The 26,552-nt window shown below is 55.4% G+C and overlaps 1 protein-coding gene across 7 annotated transcripts in view; it reads left to right on the top strand.

Annotated features, from left to right (window-relative positions):
* FGD5 (FYVE, RhoGEF and PH domain containing 5) overlaps positions 1 to 26,552 on the top strand; it is a 123,476-nt gene that overhangs the window by 70,912 nt on the left and 26,012 nt on the right. For 6 of the 7 annotated variants that reach the window (XM_019984746.2, XM_070776949.1, XM_070776948.1 and 3 more), the window contains exons 4-10: positions 6,694 to 6,752; positions 6,866 to 6,896; positions 21,522 to 21,682; positions 21,938 to 22,094; positions 22,672 to 22,759; positions 24,559 to 24,609; positions 25,192 to 25,250. In XM_019984746.2, the coding sequence (XP_019840305.2) occupies positions 6,694 to 6,752; positions 6,866 to 6,896; positions 21,522 to 21,682; positions 21,938 to 22,094; positions 22,672 to 22,759; positions 24,559 to 24,609; positions 25,192 to 25,250 (606 nt within the window). The remainder of the gene's footprint in view (positions 1 to 6,693; positions 6,753 to 6,865; positions 6,897 to 21,521; positions 21,683 to 21,937; positions 22,095 to 22,671; positions 22,760 to 24,558; positions 24,610 to 25,191; positions 25,251 to 26,552) is intronic. The other variant, XM_070776945.1, reaches the window with a different exon arrangement.

The raw sequence follows: 26,552 nt of genomic DNA, 5'->3' as shown, positions 1-26,552 counted from the left end.
AGCCTTGGGTGGGCTGGAGTAGGCCCCTGGCTGTAGCTCTCATGAGCTAAGAGGGTAGCGCAGCTGAGGCTGCAGGACGCTCGGGAGTGCAGGTCTGAGTTGGTGACCAGAGAGAGCCCACCCACTTAGAGCAGGGCGGTTCTGAGCAGGGACAAGGCCCGGGTGGGTGGAGCAGACACAGGTGTCGGTGACAGTCATCTGAGAGGGAAAGATGTCTCCAGGAGCCAAGAAGCTGAGGGTTATGGCGTGGGGGAGTGGTGTGCCCAGGTCACCGCAGGCAGGGAGCAGGTGTGCGCGGAGGAGGGGGCGCTGAGCCAGGCCCCGGACGTCAGGACACGGGGCTCTGCCGGGAGCTGGCAGAGACGAGGGTGAAGGAAAGAGGCAGCTGTTTAAAGGCCGAGCAAGGCTCAACCCAGCAGGCCTGCAGGCAAGGAGGCGGGTGACAAAACAGGAGCTCAGGGGTGGTTTCTCCCTCTGCCACAGGACAGGGTGCTGGGGAGAGAGTGGCGGCCCGGGCATGCGTGGGGCCCTGCTGAGAGCCAGGCCAGGCAGCCTGGGGCTCATTACCCTGCCTCACACAGCAACGATGACGGCAATCGCTGTTATGTTACAGTGGCCTCGAGACCTCTGCGCCTGAGCTCTTCGCTGAGAATGCAGAGCGTTTCCATCCACAGTCCTCTGTGATCAGTGTGAGACTCTCTAAAACAGTGCTTCTTAAAACCTTTCGGTCTCAGACCCATATCTGGCCTCTTAAAAATGATCCGAAGCCCCTTAGAGTTTTTGTTTCTGTAAGTTGTATCTATCCATGGTCACCACCTGAGAAGGTAACACTGAGTAAAACTTTAATCGTGTATCTTTTCACTCATTCTAAAGAGAGCAACAACAGGCCATTTCAGGGCCTCCGGGGTGGCGTTTATGGTAGAAGAACCCGCCTGCCAATGCAGGAGACACAGGTTTGATCCCTGGGTCAGGAAGATCCTCTGGAGAAGGAAATGGCAACCCACTTCAGTATTCTTACCTGGAGAATCACATGGACAGAGGAGCCTGGTGGGCTACCCACAGGGTCACAGAGAGTCAGACATGACTGAAGCGACTTAGCACGCACAGACCATTTTATGTTAACACAAATAGCACTTATTATGAAAAACAGTTATTTTCCAAAATGTTTAGTGAGAAGAGTAGTAGTGAGGTCGCTCAGTCGTGTCCGACTCTTTGTGATCCATGGATGTAGCCTACCAGGCTCCTCCATCCATGGAGTTCTCCAGGCAAGAGTACCGGAGTGGGTTGCCATTTCCTTCTGCAGGGGATCTTCCCGACCCAGGGATGGAACCCAGGTCTCCCGCATTGTAGACAGACGCTTTACCATCTGAGCCACCAGGGAGAAGAGTAACCAGGTTTTAATTTTTTGTTTTTACTTTTTGGCGGTGCTGGCCCTTTGCTGTGGTGCACAGGCTTAGTCCCCCATGGCACATGGTGGTTCCCCGACCAAGGCTAGCACCCTCATCCCCAGCACTGCCAGGTGGATTCTTAACCACTGGGCCACCAGGGAAGTCCCTAGGTTTTACATTTTTGCAAACATGTTGTTCATGTCTGGGTTCGTAGGAGACACCTGCGTTCTCCTCTCCATCTGTTGAAAGTGTAGTTTTGTTCAACTTCGGCGCAGATCCAGACTCACACAGATACGTAGTTGGCAAAGGGAGGTGGAACCCCAGAGTTTCTTAGACCAGACTTAGGGGACTGCTTTTCTAGAAGGAGACAGAGAACTCCTGTCCTCGAGCTGGAGAAACAGCCCCGGGCAGAGGGCCAGGACTGCCAACTCTTCCTGCGTCTGTTTAGCCAGGAGGGTCCCTAAGGGAGGCCTCTTCCCCTCCCTCCGGCCCTGCCCTGGCCCCAGGACAGCCAGCACTGGGCCGGCAGGTTTGCTGGGGCCTGGGGCGGAAGCGCGGCTGGGCGGCCCAGGGGAGCGGGGGAGATAAGCGGCTTGGAGCTCCGGGGCAGAGGGGTGGCCGCCTGGCGTAACACCCACAGCGCCAGCCTGAGGAATGCGATAGCACAGGCCCTGGCCCCCACGCTCCTGGGAGGAGCCCTGTTCCCAGAAGTCTGTCCCTGGACACTGCCGTCAGCCTCGGAGTTCATTTCCTGGTTAAACAAACATCTGTATGAAACGGCCCCAGTGGGGCCACGCCCAGGAGCAGCGTCGGAGGAGAGTCCCGGGCACATGGCTTTGCCGGGCCCCCTTCTCGTCTGGCTGGTGAAGACGCATCCATCATGGGCACAGTCAGAAAGCAGGATGGCCCCCGCATCCCACCCGGAGTCGACCCCTCTGGCAGGAGGGCTGGGGAGGGACGTGCGGAGTGGCCCGTGCCCAGAAGCGCCTCCCGACAGCCCCCAGCCTGTGACAATGGCAGCGGTGACAGCTCCAGAAGCTTGGGCGGGATGTGACCCCTCCGTTTATCACCTCCTCATCCGGGCCGTGCGGTGGGGGGACCCCCCCATCTTCAATGAGAAAGCAGGCGTCTGAGTGGGACTTGCACTCGGTCCTGCTGGGCGGCGGGTCAGGAAGTGTCCCGACGTCCAGCCCTGTTCTCCTTGCTGGGTGCCAGCGTGGGCGCTGCCCTGAGGCTGGGGGTGGGCACCGACCCTGGGTGCCCCTGCAGTGCCGGGCTCCTGCCGCCACCCTCGTGGTGCAGGTCCAGGACGGGTGTTTCCCGATTGGAAAACTGCGCTTCCTTCAGTGAAGCAAAACACCATTTACTGAGCGCTTGCCGAGTGCCAGGCACGCCACTCAGTGCTTCAGGGTTGGAGCTGACTACCTGTGGCTGAATCAAGTGTCTGCCACTGACTAGCAGTGACTCTGAGCAAAGGGTAGGACTTAGTTGTGCCTCAGTTTCCTCATCTGTAAAATGGTTCATAATAGCAGTTACCTCCTGGGTCATTGGGAAAGTTCGGTGAGATAATATATGTGAAAATCCAGAGCTAAACTTTAGTGTTCAGTAAATGCTGCCCGGTTTGTTATTGTTATTCTTTCCTGGTGGCTCAGATGGTAAAAAAAAAAAAAAAAAAACAACCTCCCTGCAATGCAGGAGACCCGGGTTCGATCCCTGGGTCGGAAAGATCCCCTGGAGAAGGGAATGGCGACCCACTCCAGGATTCTTGCCTGGAGAATCGCATGGACAGAGGAGACTGGCGGGCTACAGTCCATGGGGTCGCAGAGTCAGATCATTAGTAGGTATTATTATCAGTCATGTTTTCCAGATGGAGCTGGGAGAAGAGGAATAACTTGTCCAGGGGTGTAGGTGTAGGAAGGGGCAGAGCCCAGGACTTGAATCCAGGCCTTCCCAGCCCAGAGCACAGGTCTTAGCGTCAAGCTGGACGCAAGTGAGAATGGATGCACAGGCCCCTGGAAGATCGGCGGTTGTTCTGACTCTCAGCCTCATCTCACAGAGCGCGTCTCCTGAGCCCTGTCCATCCTCTACAAAGTGATTCTTGTTACGGAGGCTTGACCACGAGGTCTCCTTAGCCGCCCAGGCCTGTCCCAGCGGGATGCATTTCCAGGCGCGAGGGCCACAGAGCCCACGCCAGCCCTGCGGGTGCAGAAGGCAGACTTCGACGTGGTGCCCGTCAGGGGCAGGAGGCCGGCTGAGGCCTCACAGGTTTCCCTTCTGCTCTGCAGCAGAGCGGGCAGTGAGGGGCCAGAGGGGGGCTGACCACAGGCCCACGTTCTGCTGAATTTGGGTGGCCTTGGGGAGACCGGAACCTCCAAAACAGTGTACTCTTACTCAGGAAGCAGTTAGCGACAGACCAGTCAGGGAACAGGCTCATTTATTGAGCACGTACTGTGTATCTCAGTTCCATTCATTCATCCCAGGGCGTCTTGAACTTCTCCTGTGTCCCAGGGCGGCGTTAGGCAGTGTGACTGCCGTAAAGAAAAGGATGCAAGAAGCAGGTTAGAGCGGAGGTGCTCAACGGGGGCGGGCTCGTGCCCCAGGGGACATCCAGCAGCGTCCAGAGACACATCCGGTTGTCACAGCTCGGAGGGCCTGCAGCCGTCATCCGGTGGGCAGAGGCCGTGGACGCTGTTGACAGGCAGCGAGAGCTGGGGGGCCCAGAATGTCAGCGGGGTCAAGGCCGAGAACCCGGGGTGAGACTGTCACGGATGGCCCCCCGAGCGTGTGTGTGGCTTTTGAGCAGAGACCTGAAAAAGTCCAAAAGTGAGACTGAGGTGATCCGGGAATTCCCTGGTGGTCCAGTGGCGAAGGCTCCACGCTCCTGATGCTGGGAGCCCAGGTTCCATCCCCGGTCAGGAAACTGGATCCCACATGCCGCAACTGGGAGCTCACACGTGCTGAGCTCAGTCGCTTCAGTCGTGTCTGACTCTTTGCATCTCCGTGGACCGTAGCTCGCCAGGCTCCTCTGTCCATGAGATTTCCCAGGCAAGAATATTGCATTGGGTTGCCATTCCCGTCTCCAGGGGATCTCCCCACCCGCCAGGGATCGAACCCGCGTCTCTTGCGTCTCCTGCATTGGCAGGCGGATTCACATCCCACAACTGAAACCCCACATCCCACAGTGAAGATCAAAGATTCCATGTGCCGCAACTAAGGCCCGGTGCAGCCAAATAAGAATAATTTTTTTTAATTAAAAAAGACCTGGGGAAGAGTGTCGCAGGCAGAGGGGACAGCAAACGCAAAGGCCCTGAGTCAGGAGGGCATCGTCCCAGAGCCAGCCCGAGGGACTGGCTGGTCGCTCTCCGCGTGTTTCAGGTGAAGGAGTGGAGGCTCGGAGGTCGTGGTGTGCCAGCCGTCTCACAAGTGCACGGTGCCGGAGCCGGCGTTGGCACCTGGGTGTGCTCAGTCCCAGGGCCCGTGTGCGTTCCTCTGCCTCGGCCGCTGCTGTCGGAGGAGCGGCTCGGCCTTGACCCAGCAGTGGAGGCCTTTCCCTGCCTGTCCCTGCAGACGATCTGTTCCTGCTCCATCCCTGGGCGCTTGGTTCCGGGCCCAGCACCACCACAGGGTACGGGCGCCACAGGCATAAGGACAGCTGATACTTCTGTGGCGTTTACTGTGTGCAGACCCTGTTCCGGGCGTGTGACACAGACACGAGGAGAGGCCTTTCTCTGTGTACGTGTGTGTGTTAGTCTCAGTCATGTCCAACTCTTGGCAACCCTGCGGACTGCACCCTGCCAGGCTCCTGTGTCCGTGGGGATTTCCCAGGCAAGAATACTGGATCGGGTTGCCATTTCCTCCTCCAGGGGATCGTCCCGACCCAGGGATCGAACTCGGGTCTCCCGCATTGCTGGCAGATTCTTTACTATCTGAGCCACCAGGGAAGCTCCGTGTGTGTGTAGATATATGTACACACACACTTGTTTAAACTTCACGATAGTCATGTGCGTGAGATACCATTATAGGACTGTGCCCATTTTACAGATAGGAAAGTCAAGGTATAGAAGGATTAAATGACTTAACAAGCCCAAGGCAGAAGGTGGGATTTGAGCCCAGACTGCCTGGTTCTGGCGTCCTAGCAGCTGCTCCTTTGACAGGCGGTGCGTTTCTGGTCGTGGGAGTAGATCGTCACTTCTCAAATGTAATAGCATGGAGGTTGAGCAGAGAAGGGCCTTCAGAGGTCACTCTGCTCACACACGGGAAGCTGAGGTCTGATCTTGGAAAGTGACTTCCGTGGGGCCGAGTCGGGAGGCGGTGGGAGGCCAGGAGCCGTGGGTCCCGGCGCCCTCTGCTCCACCACGACCCCGCCGCCCAGCCTCGCCTGTACAGGCGCCGTGTCCGTCCCGTCACTGCCCCGCAAGGTCTCTGCTCGTCCAGGTCCTCCGCAGGGTCTGATACCAGGCCGGTCTGGGGCCGCAGGGGGTGCCCATGGCAGAAGGCCCGGGCCTATTCTCCTGCCCCCGCCCTTGCCCATCCTTCCTGTTTGTAGACAGAATCTCAGTTATTCCCCTGTCTCAGAGGTGCGGAGGCTGCGATTCAGATGGGTTACATGGCTCACCTTCACGGTCAGCCAGGAGAGTCAGTGCTTCCCAAGTGGCGTAAACAGTCATTCATTTATTCACTCAATCATTCTTTTGGTGACAGAGGAGGGGCAGCCCGTGCCGGGCACTGGCCGCAGAGACGCACCTCTGAGGCCCTGCCTCCAGGGAGAGGTAATCAGTGTCCTGAGAGAGGCCGCCCAGAAAGGACACCTAATCCAACCAGTTGGGGAGGGAATCCGCAGGGCTCCTTGGAGAAAGCAATGGACAGCATGGCTAAGTCTCCAAGGATAACTGGGAGGTGGGCAGGCAGAGTGGGGAGAGGCCACTGAGGGGATAGCAAGTACAGAATCAGGAAGAGAGGGCTCGCTTGGCACAGAGAACCACAGGTTGTTCAGAACCTGCCCGGCTGTGGGCAGAGTCCCCTTGGGCAGCTTACTAAGCCTGCAGTGGGCAGCAGGCCCCGGGCTGGGCATTAGATGCTGCTGATGTCCCGTCCCTGTTACAGGTGGGGCAGCCAAGGTGCGGCGAGGCTGAACACCGCCCTGGTAGCGAGCACTGGGGGGTGGGGTGGCTGAGAAGCGTGTGGGTCCTCCTCCGATAGCGTGACGGTCCTTCTGTTAGCCTGACTGGCGCCTGTGGAGCTGGGCTTCCCGTCCTGCCATCCCCCCAGGTACAGTCCCTCCTGACGGCTCTGTTTCCTCCCGCAGGTGGAAGGACAGTCCAGAGCCCACGTCATCGCGCAGGAGCTACTGTCTTCAGAGAAAGCGTGAGTCCCTGAGCCGCGGCCCGTGGCCTTGAGTTTGATAACAGAGCGTCAGCCCCTGCCCGGCTTGTGCAGAACGAGAATTAATGCCCACTCCACCCTCTCTCCCCCTGCAGATACGTGGAGATGCTCCAGCACTTGTATCTGGTGAGTTAGTCACTTCAATTGTCCAGAGCGAATTGCCCTCTGACACGACTACGATACAAGGGGCAGAAAAGCAGTTGAGGAGACAGAGGTGCCTTCCACTAGCAGAGACCCCGTTCACCGGGGCTTCTCAGGGAAGCTGGGCCCCTGATCCCTGTGCTTCGGGGGGCGGATGGCATGGGCTTCCCATGGAGCTGCACTCTGCCTGGGTGGGGAGCGGCGTATGCGGAACGTGCTAAGGTTTCCGGAAGGGTGTTTGCTGTCTCCTTGACCCTCAGGTTGAGGAAGACAGAAGGAAGACAGGTGTAGTTCTGGGTCATAGCTGTGTGTGTTGAGTTCAGATGTGTGGTCGGGGCATGCGTGTGCATGTGTGTGCGTGTACACGTACATGTGTGTGCACGCATTGTATGTTTAGGCCTCTGGGGAGAAGGTGATGTGTTTGCACGAAGACCCAAGCAAAGCTGGGGTAGCGAGAGGCTGTCTCAGTCGCCCTGGCATTGGGGCAGCAACGCCTGAGCCCGTGGGAGGGGCGGGGGCAGTCCTTTGGACTTTTCAGAGGAAAGGAGGCCAGACTGGGGACTACGTGGACCTGCGGCTCGACCCCCCTTCACAGCCCACCACACTGCCCGCAGTCTCCCTGAGCCATCACTTCCCTTCAGCTCAGTGAATGCTTTTTGGACACACGCTGTGTGACGGGAGCTGGGGGTGGAAAGTGGGATCAGACAGGGCCCTTCCCCAAGGGCAGTCTGGCCAGCGAAGGAGACAGATGAGTGAGACGGGTAATCATCCGGAGCACAGGGCAGGAACTGACAACCTCAGGGAGTCTCGGCAGGCTTCCTGGAGAAGGTGGCGTTGGGACTGAGTCGTAAGGAGGGGGCAGGGAATAGGGCACAGCAGAGCCACGGGATGTGAGGGCGCGTCTCACATAAAGGCTCTGGTGACAGCTCGCGGCTCGGCTGAGCTCTCTCACCGTCTGGGGCTCCTCGGAGGTTACCTTCTGGTCCCGCGCTGCTCTGTATCATCCCTTGTGTCTTTCCAAGAACATTAGAGCTAGGAACGTCCATCCTGAACGTTCTGTGGGTGGTGACATGGAGGCCCAGGGGGAGTGACTTGGCCAAGGTCACGCGGTGACCGAGCCAGGATGAAGCCCCGGGTCTCCTGATTCCTGGTGCGCTCCCGTCGCATGTCGGGAGCTCCTCAGCGCGGGGGCCTCCCTGGAGGCAGCAGACACCGGCACCCAGCCAGGTCTCTGGTTGAATCCCGCTGAGGTCCCTGTCGGTGACATCACCCTGGTGTCCTGTTGCTGCCACCCAGGGCCCCAGGAGGGGGACAGAGCGCGGCTGGTCTGTGCTCCCAGGCCCTGGTTTTTGCCTTCTGACTCAGGACTTTTTGTGCAAGGTTAAACCCCATGCCCTCGGGTGTGAAGCGAACTGGCCCCAGGGATGAACCTCAAAGACGCATTTAGCAATGGCAACGGGAAGCATGACTCTCCCATGGCTGATGCTCTCGCGCTTACTTCTGAGCTGGCTGTGTGTCCGAGGGGCTGGGCCTTTCTGTTTTATGACTTCGTTAAGAGGGTTCTAACTGGGAAACTTCCATCTGGGCTTGCACTGCTTCCTGCCAGTTGGAAAGATGCTGAAGCTGCTGGTAATCCCTGACAATATCCTGAGGAGGGGAAAAAAGAGCCCATAAAAAACACTCAGAAGCTCGTGTGGGAAATCGTGGTCTGGATCTGCACTGTGACGTCAGTGCTTATGGGGAGGGAAGTGGCGCAAACACCCCAGTGTGACTCGAGTCCTAGCAGGGACACGGGTCCAGGGAGACCACAGACTTGGGGATGTTCTCCACCACTGCCGCCCCAGGGTCTTTGTCTGATTGCTAAGGTTGGTGGGTGCTCTTAAGAATTTCTCCATGGAGATCCACTGCTGTTGAAGTCCCAAGGCTGCCCCGTTGCGGAGAGGGACCAATGGGCCCATTCATTCCAGAACACGCCTCAACTCCACTGTGCTCTTGTTGAGAGGCGGATGGGGATGGCCTCTGACCTTCTGTGTTTCGAATTTAACTTTGTGTTTCTCATATGGTAGCTCTCAGATGGAGCTACCTCTGGGAATAGTAAAATTTCTGGTCATCCAGAATTGAATTCTGATGGTCAGGATCTTGTTTTCTTACAGCCTATGAACTAAAAATGGATTTCACATATTTTAAACACGTGTGGAAAAAAGAGGCAAAGAAGAATTATGTGACTGAGACCACATGTGGCTCATAAAGTCTGAAATATTTATCATCTGGCCTTTATAGGAAATTTTCCTGACTTCTGGTTTAAAGACTTGTTCTGTCCTTCCATGAACCAAGTCCTAAATATATTTATCCACCTGCCCATCTGTCTGTTTGTTCAATTTCTCATCCACTCATCTAGCCAGGATTTTATCCACTCTTTTTCCTTTCATCTGTGTGTGCAGCTAATGATGTATGCAGCCACCCAGTCGTTCATCAGACTCCCATCCACCATCCATCCATCTGTCCATCCGTCCATCCATCTGTCCATTCATCCATCCATCCATCCATTCAGTGGTCCACCCACCCATCTATCCACCCAGTCATACATCAGACTCCCCATCCACCCATCCATCCACCCATCCATCTGTCCGTCCACCCATCCATCTGTCCGTCCATCCATCCATCCATCCATTCAGTGGTCCACCCACCCATCTATCTACCCAGTCATTCATCAGACTCCCATCCACCCATCCGTCCATCCATCTGTCCATTCATCCATCCATCCATCCATTCAGTGGTCCACCTACCCATCTATCCACCCAGTCATACGTCAGACTCCCCATCCACCCATCCATCCATCCACCCACCCATCCACCCGTCCGTCCATCCCCCCACCCACCCACCCACTGTCCATCCATCTGACTTACCTGTTCCTTCTGGACAGAACATCCCAGAATGTTTCCTACACCGTAGGCGCTGAGACAGGCCTTGGATCCCCAGGATGGAGAAGGCCCAGAACCTGCCCTTGAGTAGATGTCTCCCTCTCTGTTGGGGGGGAGGGTGGAAGTAGGGAGGAGAACTGCACACGTGAGCCGCGGTGTTGCTCTGTGGTGAGTGTGATTTGTGCAGGTGTCCTCAGGCGCGTGGGGGATGGACAGACTTATTCCCCTTGGGTGTACCCAGGAAGGCTGGCAGAAGAGCTGCCACAGACATGGAGTTTGAGGAAGTCACCAGGCCCGGGTGGTGGAGGAGGGCAGGCGGTCAGCCAGGAGCACTCCCGGGCCTGAAGGTACATGGTGACGTGTGGAGAATGGGCACTGTCAGCACAGCCTTGGCATGGGTGCGTTGGGAAAGGCAGGGTGGAGATAGAATGAGGGGTCAGGTGACTGGCCCAAAACCAGGTTAGAACCAGCCTGAGATGTCCCTAAAAATGCAGGCTTGGAGGCTTCTGCTTTTCCTCGCATACAGTGAGTCACTGGAGATTTTGAAGCGACGTGGTCCCTAGACACCTTCGGTTCTCGGTTTTTTCATCTGCAAAACATCCCTCTCCTGGCAGACGCAGAGCATTCCCACCCTCGATCTCTCCTTTGGGCTAAGACATTGTAGGCCTGTGCAGAAGCCAGCACACAACTGGGAGAGGTGACTCTGGAAGCTGTCACTGTCTGAGACCCCAGGAGAGGCCCCTCCCCGGGGAGGCCCTCCTTGACCTGATCCTCACCCCTGTCTGCATTGCCTCCTCTGACCACTACCTCCCTGCTGTCCTTCAGACGCTGTAGACGCAGTCATGTCTGTGGGTTTTGCACAGGTCTGGGCGAGCCCTGCAAGGCAGGCTGGGGGTTAGGGTTTGATCCGCTGAAGGTCCGTGGGAGGCTGTTGGGTGACCCCCTCAAGAGTGCCGGTGGCCTGCACCGCTGCGGGCCGATTTGAGGACTGTGAGCCCGGTGACCGTGGGCTGTCGAGTGCGGGAAAGGGAGGGCCGGCTGACTTCTTGGCTCCTTAAGGCAGCAAGCACTGGAGCAGACCAGGCTAAGCCTGGGGACACATGGTGGGTTAAGTTGCGGGGGTGGAGGGAGGGGGCTTGGGGAAGGACGTGCATGCAAAGCGTTAAGTGGAGAGCGGTTAGCTGACGCTCCAGGAGAGGGCTCTCAGGGACCCTGGGCAAAAAGAGGTGCCCACGGCGGGGGGCCTGAGGACTGGCAGGGTCTTAGGAAGGAGCGAAAGGACGTGGGGAAGGGGATTGGGCAGACACAGTGCAGAAGGGCAGGGAGAGGCTCACGGGTCCTCCTGAGTGCTCCCTCTGACAGCGACTCCCCCCACCCTCAGTGGCGGTGACCTCGGGGAAGGGTGTCGGGGGCATCAGGAGCACCATGTACCCAGCCCGACTCCCCACACTGCCCAGAGAAAGCGGGGGGTCACTCAGAAGCCCTCTGTCTTATCAGCACGTAGGAGTTTCATTTGGTGGCGGCCTCGGTGCTGACATGAATGGGACAAACACAGGATCTAGAGGGACTTAGCATCGAATTTAAGACTTTATTTACTTAAACTGGTGGGCCATAAGTTTGAGCCCGCTAGGCCCCCCTTTCTCCACCCAGCCACAGGGGCTTTGCTAAGCGCCTCCGGCGTGTGCTTGGTGGTTTACTTACGTTAGCTTGTTCAGTTGCACAGTTTTTGCTCAGTAACTATTTTTCAGGTGGTTGGGTGGGTCCAAAACTGAGTCCCAGAGAAGGTGACTTACCCAAAGTGAGAAGCGGAGCCAGGCCTGGTTGACTGCAGAGCTCTGAGAGACTGGCTGTCGCTCAGTCGCTCAGTCGTGTCCGCCTCTTTGCGACCCCATAGACTGCAGCACCCCAGGCTTCCCTGTCCTTCACTTTGTCCCAGAGCTCACTCAAACTCATGTCCATCGAGTCGGTGATGCCATCCAACCATCTCATCCTCTGTCTCCCCCTTCTCCTCCTATTTTCAGTCTTTCCCAGCTTCAAGGTGTTTTCCAGTGAGTCAGCTCTTTGCATCAGGTGGCCAAAGTACTGGAGCTTCAGCTTCAGCATCAGTCCTTCCAATGAATATTCAGGGTTGATCTCCTTTAGAATGGACTGGTTGGATCTCCTTGCAGTCCAGGGGACTCTCAAGAGTCTTCTCCAACACCACAGTTCAAAAGCATCAATTCTTCAGTGCCCAGCTTTCCTTATGGTCCAACTCTCCCATGCGTGTGCGCTAAGTCACTTCATGTCTGACTCTTTGCAACCCTATGGACCACAGCCCACCAGGCTCCTCTGAACATGGAATTCTCCAGGCAAGAATACTGGAGTGGATTGCCATTTCCTTCTCCAGTAGGGGATCTTCCCAACCTAGGAATCGAACCCTCTTCTTTTATGTCTCCTGCATGGGCAGGCGGGTTCTTTACCACTAGTACTACCTGGGAAGCCCCTAACTCTCACATCCGTACACAGATGGACGTGGGACATTCCAGTGAGGCGGCAAGGAGTCTGAGGAGGGGTGGAGTCATGTGAGCGGGAGGAGTGACGTCCAGGGAGGCTTCCTGGAAGAGGAGATGTTGACATGGATGTGGATGGATAGGAGTAGAAACAGGCTTTTCGGCAGATAGAAGCAGCAGAAACAAATTCACAGAGGGGAGGGCTTGGGAGTGCGGGCTGTACAGGAAGTGTCTGGAGGGCTGGTCTTCAGGCAGAGCCTGAACACCACGATGCTTCATGTTTCAAAAGGGAAGTACAGGAATCTCCAAGCCCTCAGGACTCGAGCAAGGCGGGTGCGGGGAAGGAGTTGTAGGGGAGGTTGGGCTGGTGGGTTTGGTGGCAGGGAGTGGCACTGGGGGACCCCAAGTATAACCCAGACTAAGCCCCCAAACGGCTTCATCCTGGGGAAGTGGGTGCAGAACCAAGAAAATTCTGTGTTTCTCAGGGACAGGGAGAGTAACTGTCTCTTACTTACCTTTGCAGCCCCTGCCCATTCAGAAATAGTTTTTAATCAGCTTGGAAGGATACGGGGCTGGTTAGGTTTCTAAGTCTTTGCTGGGCTCTTCCGGGGTAGAGAGGGCGTGGATCTTTGGGAGAAGCAGAGAGAGGCAGATTTTAGTCAAGTGTGAGAAGACGTGCTTTCTTTCCCCCTGAACTGATGGGGTGAGCGGGTGACGGGCTCCCCGTGCTGGGAGGTGTGAAGGCAGTAGCTGTCGGGGCATCTTAGGAGAGGAGGTTCCCACTGTAGGCATTGGCTCTTCCTTTTAAATTTTCATGCAACACAGGGAAGAAAATTGCTGTGCGACCTTGGAAAGTCTCTTCTGTCTCGGGGCCTCACCCTGAGACGGCTGGCAGGACTCAGATGTCTTTAGCCACAGAAGCTTTTTCTCACAGGGAATGCCACTCAGGACACCAAGACGAAGAGTGGGTGAAACGGAGACACTTTTGTTCAGAGGCAGGGGGAGGCCACAGTCGACTCTGCCTCTGCCTCCCTTCCCCCTGGGTCTCTGCGGAGGACAGTGTGAGAAAGACTCGTCTCCATCAGCAGGTCCCAAGGTGCGGTCCCTGAACCAGCAGCGTCCGCATCTCCCGGGAGCTTGAGGGAGAGAAGTATGCTTAGATCCCACCCCAGATCTTCTAGGTCAGAGACTTGGGGGGTGGGGCCTGGACATCTGTGTCCTCAGGACCCTGCAGGCAATACCTGTGTTGACACTGACATTTGAGACCCACAGATGGGTGATCCTGTAAGTTCCCTGAACACAGGCTGCCCGTGCCTGGGTACCCAGGAGCTTTAAAAAACACGGATGCTCAGGTCCCACCCTCAGAGATTTGTGATTCTTTGGTCCAGAGTGCAGCCTGATCATTGGGAGTTGAAAGGCTGCCCCTGGAACTGAGAACCTAGTAGGAAAGTAGCAAACATCCGTTCAGCACAGTTTGTGAACAAAGCCAGGTCAATGCGAGAGTGAAAGAAACATGAGTGAGACAGTCTGCTCCCTGCTTGATTGGAGGGGCGATAATAGAAACATGCAGAGAAGGGCAGGCAGCCTGACAGTGCAGAATTCTGTGTAGTCCTTACCTTCCAGGCGGGGACACACGTGGGTCCGCTCCAGGTAGGCAGTAGGTAGCCTGCAGAGTAGTTGACACGTGGCACGTTTATTAAGAGCCTCTGCTTTGCTCTAGATACGCAATTTTAAATAAATTGGGCATGGATATATTTGGGTGCTTCCCTGGTGGCTCAGATGGTAAAGAATCTATCTGCAATTCGGGAGTCCTGGGTTCGATCCCTGGGTCAGGAAGATTCCCTGGAGAAGTGAATGGTGACCCACTCCAGTATTCTTGCCTGGAGAATCCCATGGACAGAGGAGCCTGGCAGGCTACAGTCCTCGGGATCACAAAGAGTCAGACATGACTGAGCGACTAAGCACAGCACATTTTGGAGAACAGTGTAAAATATGCATTCATTGTTAAGCTGAAATAGGAGACTTCAGAGACGTTCTGAGGTCAGGGTGGCTCTCTTCAGGCCATGACCCCAGATCTCTGGAGCCCACTTGCCACAACTAGAGGACGCACACACGATGCAGTGAAGATCCCCCGTGCGGCAACTAAGACCCAGGGGCTGGTCGCTCAGTCGTGCCACTCTCTGCGACCCCGTGGACTACAGCCCACCAGGCTCCTCTGTCCATGGGATTCTCCAGGCAGGAACACTGGAGTGGGTTGCCACTTCCTTCTCCAGGGGCTCTTCCCGACCCCGGGACTGAACCCAGGTGTCTTGCGTCCCCTGCGTTGGCAAGTGGATCTTTACCACTGTGCCCGCTGGGAAGACGGGGGAATTGTCGGGCCATGGGGTGAGTGTAGATTTAACTTCATTAGAAGCTGCCGAGTAGATTTATAATGTGGTTGAAGCAACATACACCCCGACTCATGCACACTGGCCAGCATTCCCACGCCGTCGGTGCTGTTTGCTCACGACCCCGACTCACGCGCACTGGCCAGCATTCCCACGCCGTCGGTGCTGTTTGCTCACGACCCCGACTCACGCGCACTGGCCAGCATTCCCACGCCGTCGGTGCTGTTTGCTCACGACCCCGACTCACGCGCACTGGCCAGCATTCCCACGCCGTCGGTGCTGTTTGCTCACGACCCCGACTCACGCGCACTGGCCAGCATTCCCACGCCGTCGGTGCTGTTTGCTCACGACCCCGACTCACGCGCACTGGCCAGCATTCCCACGCCGTCGGTGCTGTTTACTCACGGCCCCGACTCACGCGCACTGGCCAGCATTCCCACGCCGTCGGTGCTGTTTCACGGCCGTTGTGGTTTCTTAAGTTGTTTCAACTGATGATGAATGAAACTGAGTATCTTTCCTCTGTTTACTGGCCCTTTGGAAATCCTCTTTTGAAAAACGTCCTTGGCCTGTTCTTTCATTGGCTTGTCTCTCCTTTTCTTATTGATTTGTGGGAGTTATTTAAATATTCTGGACACAAGTCCATTTTCAGATACAGGATCGAACCCACATCTCTGCATCTGCTGCACTGGCGGGTGGATCCTTTACCACCAGTGCCTTCCCACCGGTGTCGTGTGATCGTTCCAGTTTCTCCAGTTCTCGCAGTGCTTGTTGTTAGGTCTTTTTAATGATAACCATCCTGGTGGGTGGTTATCACTTGTGACTTTGATTTTGCATTTCCCTGATGACTAGTGATGTTAGGCATCCTTCCACGTGTTTTTTGGCCATTTGTATATATTTTTTGGAGAGATGTCTTTTCAAATCCTTTGCCTATTTTTTAATGGGTGTTTTTTTTTTTTTACTATAATTATGTATACAAGCCTCTAATCAGATACATGATTTACGAATATATCTTCCCCATACTGTATCCTTGATAGTATTCTTTGAAGCACAGAAGTTTTAAATTTTGATAAACCCTAATTCATTTTTTCTTTCATTGCTTGGGCTTCTGGTGTTGTATCTAACAAAGCTTTGAGAGTGAAAGTCGCTCAGTTGTGCCATCTGTGTAGTCTGACTGTATAGTCCGTGGAATTCCCCAGGCCAGAATACCGGAGTGGGTAGCCTTTCCCTTCTCCAGGGGATCTTCCCAACCTAGGGATCAAACCTAGGTCTTCTGCAAAGAAAGCTTTACCTAACCCCAGATCACGAAGATTTACTCTCATTTTTTAAAAGTTTTATAGTATTAGCTCTTACTTTTAGTGTTTCATTGTGAGTTAACTTTTGTGTATGAGCTAAAGAAGGAGTCCGTATTCATTCTTTTGCATATGGATATTCAAATATCTCAGCACCATTTGTTGAAAAGATTATTTTCTCATTGAATTTTCTTGGCACCCTTGTCAAAAATCAATTGACTATAAATGTGTGAGGATTTATTTCTGGATTCTCAGATCCATTCCATTAACCTAAATATACTTATGTCATTACCACACAGTCTCGGTTCTTGTAGCCTCATAGTAAGTTTTGAAATCAGGAAGCGTGATTCCTCCAGCTTTGTTCCTTTTGAAGATTGTTTGGACTGTTGTGGATCTGTTACGTCTTCATATGAACTTTAGGATCAGCTTGTCAATTGCTGTAAAAAAGAATAAAAGGCAGCTGGGATCTCAATAGGGGTTGATGTGAATCCATCAAATCGGAGTGTGCTGATTTGTTAACAGTATTAAGTGGTGTACTTTTCTGTCTATTCATTCTGTTAATTTTTGGGAGCTTGATATTGAAACTCCAACTAAAAATATTAATTTATCTACTTTAAAAGACAGTTGTAATATATAGTGGAACTAGAGATCTCTTCAGGCAAATTGGAGATCAAGGGAACATTTCATGTAAAGATAGGCATGATAAAGGATAGAAGCAGTAAGGACCTAACAGAAGCAGAAGAGATCAAGAAGAGGTGGCAAGAATACACAGAACTCTACAAAAGGTCTTAATGACCCAGATAACCACGATGGTGTGATCAGTCACCTAGAGCCACACATCCTGGAATGCGAAGTCAAGTGGGCCTTAGGAAGCATCACTATGAACAATGCTAGTGGGGGTGATGGAATTCCAGCTGAGCTATTTCAAATCCAAAAAGATGATGCCGTTAAAGTGCTGCACTCAATATGTAACCAAATTTGGAAAACTCAGCAGTGGCCAGAGGACTGGAAAAGGTCAGTTTTCATTCCAATCCCAAAGAAGGGCCATGCCAAAGAATGTTCAAACTATCGTGAAATTGTGCTCATTTCAAGTGCTAATAAGATTATGCTCAAAATCCTTCAAACTAGCCTTCAGCAGCATTTGAACCGAGAAGTTTCAGATGTACAGGCTGGATTTAGAAAAGGCAGAGGAACCAGAGATCAAATCATCAGCGTTCATTGGATCATGGAGAAAACAAGGGAATACCAGAAAAATATCTACTTCCGCTTCACTGACTACATCAAAGCCTTTGACTGTGTGGATCACAACAAACTGTGAAAAATTCTTAAAGAGAGGGGAATACCGGGCCTTACCTGCCTCCTGAGAAACCTGTATGCAGGTCAAGAGGCAACAGATAGAACTGAACACAGAACAACGGACTGGCCACCTCCAGTTTGTTCTCCCAGCAAAGTGAACTTGTAAAGAGAGATATCTGGTCATTTTACTCCCCTGTTTAGCACCCTTCAGGATTCCCCATCACCCCAGGATGAAACCCAAGTCCCTTAAGAAGCCTGCAGGGCGCCTGTGGGATGGTCCCGTCTGAGCCCTCAGCATCCTCAGCTTCCCATCCTGAGCGCACACACACATGCACCCACGTAGCCACCCACACACTCAGACCACAGCCAGCTCAGCTCCTCCCGCACCTCAGGGCCTTTGCACCTGCTGTCCCCAGCGCGTACCACTGCCCCTCTTGTCTCCAGGGCGTGGCCCCCTGGAGCTAAGCCAGGTCTCCTTCCCGGGGCCTGCACGCCCCGGTGCTTTTCCAGTGGACGCTTACACCCTGTGTTGACATCATCACGTTGCTCTCTGCCTTTCCCCGAGACTGCACGCTCTTTGGGGGCAGGACAGCGTCTCTCCTGCTCCCACCCTTCTTCCCTGAAGTCTCGGAGCAGAGCAAGTGCTCAGGATACTTGTTGAGTGATAAAGAGATGAGGACCACGGTCCCAGTACACCTATCCTCCGTCTGAGGTGGTTGCTGGGCCCCCTGGTACGGTGACAGCAGAAACCGTCCAGGGAGCCATGGACAGGGTGGCGTGTTCTCCGCACTTCCAGTGAGTTTGCGAACCGATGTCTGAACAATTCCCATTGTGCCCCAGTTTATGGAATGACTCATGTTGATGGTGGCCGTCCTGCCCGTTGGGACTGAGCCAATTGAGTGAGAATTAATTACAGATGAGAAGCCAGCTTGCAAAGCCATTAATATTTCAGCTCCCTGGAGTGTGATGCAGACGCAGCCGTCAGCCTTGTCTTTGCTTGTCCTTCCCCCTCCCTCTCCCCACTTCTGTGTACTCGATCTGCGTGTCAGGGTGACCCAATTCAGGTCTTGGCTCCCCCATGACTCACTCTCCTTTTCTGTTAAATGAAGGCCCTGCCATCCATCTATCCGCAGGCGTTATAAAACTCCTCTGTTGATAGCACACTCTGCTGGACGTCAGAAGATGGGAGGGAACGTACAGACGTGGCCCTGTTCTGAGGATGTCTTATCTCAAGCAGAGCCAGGGCTTCCCTGGTGGTGCAGTGGATAAGAATCAAGTGCAGTGGGACACAGGTTCGATCCCTGGTCTGGGAAAATCCCATTTGCTGCAGAGTAACAGCCTGTGCTCTGCAACAAGAGAAGCCGCTGCAGGGAGAAGCCAGAGCGCCACATCTGGAGAGTAGCCCCACTCCCCACAACTAGAGAAAGCCCTCAAGCGGCCACGGAGACCCAGTGCGGCCAAAAATAAATAAAGTTACTTTAAAAAAATAAAGGAAAGCAGAAGCATTGCTGCTGTGGGAATAGCGCTTGACAGTTTCCAAGGCAGTTTTAAACATCAGGACGAGCCTCTCAGGAGCCTCACGCTGTGTATACTTGGTGGCACTGTCTTCCCCATTTTACAAGTGAGGAAACTGAGGCTCAGATAGCTTGGCAGTTTGCCTGTGATCACTTCTGGGGTAGCTGAGCTGGAACCTGCCCAGAGCCAAAGAGGGAGTGTGTTAAAGTCCGCTGTCAACCAGCTGCCAGGCAGGAGGGGTGATGGTCAGCATGTTTCTCTCTCTGGGATGCCAGGGCTGAGAAGTCCCTTGGACAACCAGGACATCAAACCAGTCCGTCCTAAAGGAAATCAGCCCTGAATGCTCATTGGAAGGACTGATGCTGAAGCTCCAATCCTTTGGACCCCTGGTGCGAAGAGCTGACTCACTGAAAAAGACATTGATGCTGGGAATGGCTGAGGGCAGGAGGAGAAGTGGGCAACAGAAGATGAGATGGTTGGACGGCATCACTGACTCAGTGGACATGAGTTTGAGCAAACTCTAGGGCATGGTGAAGGACAGGGAGGCCTGGCGTGCTGCAGTCCACAGGGTCGCAAAGAGACACGACTGAGCGACTGAACAAGGCTTAGGATTCCCTGTGGGGCTGGAGGCTGGCTCCTAAAAGACACAGAGACCCGGAAGGAAGGAGTGGGTGGGTCCTCCCGCGCCAGGTCAGCAGAGAGACCTCCCCTCCAGGTTCAGAACGACCCCGGTGTCCCAGAGCCGGCTCTGGGCAGAACTAAGAATTCAGAACCACCGCCCTCTGGCTGCTGACCCCACCCAGCTGGCCTCTCCCTGTCACTCATACTTCCTCCACCCCCCGGGACTGGCTTTCAGGAAAGGCTTTGGCTGCTCAGGTACAATGGAATTCAGTTTCTAATTATGGCTCGAGCGTGTGGCCTCCGCTTAAGGACACACATGCTCTCTCTGCCCAGAGGACTCAGAGTTTCTGACCTGAGTGATGGGGTGGTGAGCTCCTCGGGACAGCAAGAGGGTGACGGCCCTCCCCGAGGCCCCCTTGCCGTTCCCGGCACCAGGAGTTCATTGCAGGACAGGGTGCGTTGTTGAAGTGGAGACCTCTGCAACCTCATACCTGCCGTCCCTCCTAGAGCACCGTGGCCTCCTTGCCGATGTTCTGGGGCGGCCAGAGAGTCTCCCTGGGTCTCTGCCCCGCTCCTGTGATCTGTCTCGCTCCGTCCATCCATTCCCCTTCCTCTGCCTTCTCGTTTCCCTTTCTTTCCCTCTCCTCCACTCCCTCCCTCCGCCCCACCCACCTCCCTGCCTCTTGGGCACTTGCCCTTTTCAGATACCTCTGTAACGAAAGACTTCTCTCACATTGACAGCTGTTCAGCGATGGGATTAACCTTCTTGCCCACTGATGAGGTCCCCGTCAGGGAGGCAGTTGAACAAGGCAGGGTGGTTGTCCTTCCTGAATGCTGCCAAGGCGGCTTGACCTTCTGGATTGGGGCTGGACCAGTACTTTGGCCACCTGATGCGAAGGGCTGACTCATCAGGAAACACCCTGATGCTGGGAAGGATTGAGGACAGGAGGAGAAGGGGGTGCGACAGAGGGTGAGATGATTAGATAGTATCACTGACTCAGTGGGCATGAATATGAGCAAACTCCAGGGTGGCGCTGGTGGTAAAGAATCCGCCTGCCAGTGCAGGTAATGTAAGAGATGATCCCTGGGTTCGGAAGATCCCCTGGAGGATGGCACGAGCACCCACTCCAGTGTTCTTGCCTGGAGAATCCCACGGACAGAGGATTCCTGGGCCACAGTCCATAGGGTCGCAAAGAGTCTGACGTGGCTCAGCGACTGAGCAGCAACATCTGCGTGGCTGGACCGTGACTTTTGATGTTGAGGCTCACCCGATGTTTGCTGCTTCAGGACTCAAGGTGGCTTCAGGATATTCCGTGTATTTATAACTTTTAAGCGCTGAGCCTTGTGTAAGGGTCTGTGTATTTGAAGATCAGATATTTTTGTTGTGAGAAAGAAGTCTTACATTCTTTATAATGTTAATGTTTATTAAATTTAATTTTTAAAGTACCTAATCGTTTCACAGAAATTTTAGAAAACAGAGACAAGAAGAGGGAAAGTAATCGGTTCCTAATTCCATACCCCCGACACTGTTTACATTTCATCCCGCTTCCTTTCAGCTTTTTCCTTTGCTTACTTTTCACGCAGCTGTGTTGCGGTGGGGAGGCAGCTTTCTCTTGATCTCTTAGCCCTACCTGTGGGTGTTTCTACACAGTTGCCATCTTCACTGCTTTTACACCCGGGAGCAGGCGCCTGTGGTTTCTTTAGACTTCGTTGTGAAAGAGCAGCCCATGAACTTCTTTAAAGGTGGATAGTTGTAAAGCAAGAGCTGTGTAATATTTCTTCAGAGAAGGAACTACCCCACTTCTTACCTGTCCCGTAAAAGAACAGGGTATACCCAAGGCAGGGGAGTCCCCACAAGGAAGGGGAGGAATGAGCAAGCTTTAGACCTGCTCCATGCCAGGAGCTTGTGGGGGCTCCTTGGGCATCTGTTACCTGTGATCACCCCCGGTTCACAGGGTCTGAGACCCTGGCAGGAGGTCCCTGGAGTCAGCACGGAGTCAGGACTCCAGAGCCGCGGGGCGGTTGCCAGGGGGCCTGGGTTCAATCAGTCCTGTGGGAGTACACATTAGTAACAGGCGTCTCTGGGTTTCAGGATTTCCACGGAGCAGTCGTGAGGGCCTTGGATGAGATGGACTACGAGGGCAAGGACCCGGTGGGCCGGGAGGAGCTGAGACGCGGCCTGAGTGAGCTCCCGGCCATCCACGACCTTCACCAGGGGATCCTGGAGGAGCTGGAGGAGAGGCTGGCACACTGGTGAGCTGCCCCGGGCCCCTACCCCCACCCCCACCCCGTTGCCAAGGGGAATGCTGGGGAGGGGCGGGCAACCCCCCCCCCGACCATGTAAAGCGGCGTCTCCATCTGACGGGCCGGGGCGCCAAGACACGGAGGTGCCTGGTCCCTCGCCTGCCGCAGGAGGGTCCACCACCCGGGATGCTGTGCCGGTCCTCACCGTCACGGGGGCCTCGAGCCTGAGTTCTTGGGGCCCCGTCCCCCTCTCCTTGACTGCAGGGAGGGCCAACAGAAGGTGGCTGACGTCTTCCTGGCCCGGGAGCAGGAGTTTGAGCACCACGCCACTCACATCCTGCAGTTCGACAGGTACCTGAGTCTGCTCGGTGAGAACTGCCTCCACGCCCCGCGGCTGGCAGCGGCCGTCCGAGAATTTGAGGTGGGTCCCTTGGTCGTCCCAGGAACCCGCTCTCAGGATGCAGGGGTGGGGATGGGCATGGAAGGGCTTCATGCCAATCAGGTGGTCAGACCTAGGGGGGTTGGGGAGGAGAGGGCGACCCAGCAGAAGGGAAAACCCGGAACATCCCGCCTTGGGCCATCACTGACAACTCCACGAGCACTGGCCACGGGGAGGGTTTTAGCAGCTGTTCTCCTGTCCCGGGAGAGAAGCACAAAGCAAGCCGGGGCCCTAAAGCCATCGGAGGGAGCAACAAATGGCCACCAGCTGAGGATCCAGTAACCGCTAGCTTCATGGACTTTTCTCTATCGCTAACGGGGGTTGGGAGAGACATATTACTGAGTGTAGGTAGCAGTGTGTGAGCCTGAAGGAACGAACTGTCAGAGTGGGGCAGAGCTAATCTGAGAGGACTTCCTGGAGGAGGGGACCCTGGTTTTGGAGATGGCTCGGCCCGGCCAGAAGGCATGGCTGGGACGTGTGTGGCTGGGCTCACATGGGATGCCGTGAGCCAGGGGCAGGGGTCCCTGATGGAGTTTCGTTGTCCTGGTCTTGGGATCAGCAGAGTCAGCAAGGAGGCGGCCAGAACGTGAAGCACCGGCTGCTGCGGGTGGTGCGACGCCTGTTCCAGTACGAAGCGCTCCTCACAGGTGGGCCCCAGGGGGGCCGGGTGCAGAGGCCGGGCGGGGGGAGCGGAGGGGCAGCACCTGCGGAGCGGCGGGGGACACCCGGCCTCCCACTGTGGCTGGACGGGAGGGCAGGGCGCAGACGCCGGGTGGGGAGAGCGGAGGGGCAGCACCTGCGGAGCGGTGGGGGACACCCGGCCTCCCACTGTGGCTGGACGGGAGGGCAGGGCGCAGACGCCGGGTGGGGAGAGTGGAGGGGCGGCACCCGCAGAGTGGCGGGGGACACCCAGCATCCCACTGTGGCCGGACGGGGCGGGCAGGGTCTCTCAGTCCTGCCCCCCACCCCTGGGAAGGTGCCAGGCACCCAGCCCACCCCCTTCCTCCCGCTGAGCTCCGGACCCCCGCGGCCACGTGGAAACTTGCTTGAGAGTGCTCAGCTGCTGCATCTCGCTGCAGCCTCTCCCAGCCAAACACGCAACGACTCTCGTCTTCCCCTGGTCTGCATTTCCTCCCTGGCTTCTGTGGGTCTCGTTTCCCTAAATCTGCTCTTATCACCAGAGCCCTCCTGAGTCAGCGGATGTTTTCCCCTCGGACCTGTTGGCTCTCTCTGTGGCTTTGTCACTGACCGCTTCCTGCTTCTCGAAGCCCTTTCCTCCTGGGCTTCTGTGACACACGCTCTCCCTCCTCCTTCTGACCTCTCTGACTCTTCTCACTCTCCTCCTCATGACTCCAGGAATGTCAGTGTTTCTTGGGTCTCAGCCCCAGATCCTCTTTGCTTCCTTCTCTACAAACTGTCCCCTGGGAATGTCATCCCCTCCCTGAGCAACTGCCCCCCAAGTGGACAGAGAGCCCCTGGCCCAGGAGCTGATGCTCTGCTGGGGAGAAATGGAACTGCACCCATAGAGATATGCGTGTAACCCAGAAAGCAATCAACCTGTGAAAAAAGACATTTGGGCCAGGAGATGGAGGGTTTGTTCATCTAATTCAACCAGGATTTATTAAGCACCTACTGTGTACCAGACTCTGTGCTAGAAACTGAGGACGTAGAGGTAAATTAAACAACCAGAGTCTGTGACACTATGAGCTTATACTCAAACAAGCAAATAAGGAATTAAAAATATATTATGTCCGTGATAAGAGCTCTCAAGAAAACGAAGGCAGATTAAGGGCATTCAGGGGAACAGGCTGCTGTATTAGATCCAGGCGTCAGATAAGATTTGTCTGAGGAGGTAACACTGAACAGAGGTCTCAGTGAAGTGAGGGCACGAGCCATATGACCATCTGAAAGAAGAGCGTACCAAGGGGAAGAAATTGTAAGTGCAAAGGCCCTGGGGTCTGAGCAAACGTGGCACGTTCTTGCTACTTGCTAGAAGTAAGCAAGAATGCCGACCCTGCCCCAGTGAGCGAGCGGCGTGGAGAGGTAGCTAGAGTGAGACCAGCCTGCGTCGAGCAGTGTGGGTGTGAATGTGTTAAGGGGTCTCGCGCGTCACCCTCTGCTGAGTGGTGGTCACATATGTGTCCCCCCAGCAGACCGTGTGCCTCTTCAGGCCTCGCATGGCACCAGGCACACAGCAGCACCCAGTCGGCGTCTGTGGATGAATGAATGGACGGCCAGCGGTGGCGGGCGCCACGCTGGTGGTGGTGCTGAGGGCCTGGCTCTGTGCCCGCGTGTTCTTATAGTCGGGCTGACAGGAGAGAGGCGGTTCCCCTCGTCCTTCTGGAAGTCTTCCTCTGTCTCTGGAGACTGAGGGTCTCCTGTTGTGGATCCCAGGGGGCAGGCCTCACCCGGGCAAACTGACTCCTGACTCTTGTTCCCTCTGCAGACTATTTAAATAACCTTTGCCCAGACTCAGCGGAGTATGACGACACGCAGGGTAAGTGTGCGTGTGAGCCCAGAGAAAGCGGAGCTTCGGGCCCCCCATCCCCCGGCTCTGGACTCCACCCCAGTTCCCAGGCGCACAGCATGGCCCCCTCCCTGCTGGCTGGGAATGCAGGGGCCAGGAGGCCTCCGGGGCTGCTGAGTGACACCCCCTTTGCCTCAACTGTGGGGACTCCCTGGGGGGTGGGCTAACATCCAGTCAGAGGAGGAGGAGAAGGGGCGTGGCCAGAGTTTGGTGATAGGAGGGGGCGCCGGGTCTAAAAAACCCCCTAGACTCCTGATTCCCTCCCCGTCCTGTGTGGCCATCACTGCATACGACTTGCCAGGGCGGTCTCTGTGTTGACACGCTCCACACACAGCCAGGGAAACTGAGGCACGGAGGGGTCACACTGCTGTCAAAGGCACTCAGGCAGTAGCGGCCAAGCTGGGGTTGGGCCAGTGCCCTCACCAGCCGTGGGAGGGATTGGTGCTACCCCAAGCATGGCCCTGCAGGGGGACTTCCGGAGCAGGAGGCGAGCAGGTGGCAGCTAGCCCGGCCCTTCCCAGGAGGTCCAGTGCTCTCTGCTTCTCTCCTCAGGTGCGCTGACCCTCATCTCCAAGATCACAGACCGTGCCAATGACAGCATGGAGCAAGGCGTAAGTCTGGCCCCGAGCACCTTCCCCGTGGGTGCAGGTGCCAGGGCCCCCTCCACCCTGCCCAGGTCTGCTTTGTGATACCCCCACTTCTTGATGGGGGGCGCAGGCCATCATGTGTCTCATGGGATCCTGCAAAGAGCCGTGGTTTCTGGCCCTGACACTTGCTGTGTGACTTCAGGCCCTGCGTGTCCCTCCCCGAGTCTCCGGTTCCCCATTTATTTGAACAATGAGGAGGGCTGCAGACTTGGCACAGACCAGAAAAGTAGCGTCCAGACCCTGGTCTGAGACATCTACATCAGCACCCGGGGTGCTCTGTAAACTACAGATTCCTGGACATGCCCTCCAGTCTTGCCAACTGGAACTTCTGGGGTAGGGTTCAGAGATAGGCAGTTTTAACAAGCACCCCAGGTGAATGTCTGGCCCACACAAGTTTGAGAGCTGCTCATTCACGGGACCACGTGAGCTCTGAGCACACGCCTGATTCTGACAGTGTGTAACTTCATTCGGGAGACACTGATCAGACGTTTACTGGGTGTCTGTCCGAGATGGTCAGCTTTATCCCACCTCCCAACTCTGTTCCAGTGGTTTCCATGGTTACTGGTGTCTACATTTTTTTCCTGCTCCTTTAAGCTGTCAATAAGCTAAAGCTGTGTGTTGGGAATGATTCTGAGGCTGAGTCCTGGCTCGGTGGGGAAAGTTCAGTGATTGATTAGTGATGTCTGACACAGGCAGAGGTGGGAGTGATGGTGGTATGTGTGCCAAGCCGTTGCTTGGCTTTGCTGTGGCAGGTGCACAGAGCATCCTTACAGCGAGTCATCCACAGGTAGAAAAAGGGGAAGGGAAGTAACGTCTTTTGGACTCCTGCTGTATGTCAGGTCTTAGGTTGGGATCTGGAGTTACAGAGATAAAGCCATGAGTCCTGGCCCTTGAGGAAGTCACTGCTTAGCAGAGCATTTAAGACATGGACATGAAGAATCATGATAAACGTCGTGAGAGAGAGAGAAAGTGCTATAAGTTTCAGAAAAGGGTTTCATCTGTCCCCTGGGGATGCTGAGATGCGATGATACGGAAGGTGCCCTTACAGGGAGGACTGTACGCATGCCATGAAGGCACAGGGGGCCGAGGTGGTCCAGGCAGAGTGCCTGGATACAGGTGTGAAGACGGGAAAGCGCCAGTGTGTCAGAGCTCAGAGGGTCACCCAGTGAGGCTTTAAGATGGGGCCAGTGTAGGTGCAGTTGGAAAAGAGTTTGGGGGGAGACATCAGGGTAGCTCATGGAGGAGTCTGCAATCCTGGAGTCTGAA

This window comes from Bos indicus, chromosome 22 (genome assembly GCF_029378745.1).
Source record: "Bos indicus isolate NIAB-ARS_2022 breed Sahiwal x Tharparkar chromosome 22, NIAB-ARS_B.indTharparkar_mat_pri_1.0, whole genome shotgun sequence".
Classification (NCBI taxonomy): Eukaryota; Metazoa; Chordata; class Mammalia; order Artiodactyla; family Bovidae; genus Bos; species Bos indicus.
The sequence above is the reverse complement of the archived record's forward strand: the minus strand, read 5'-3'. Positions and strand labels throughout refer to the sequence as shown.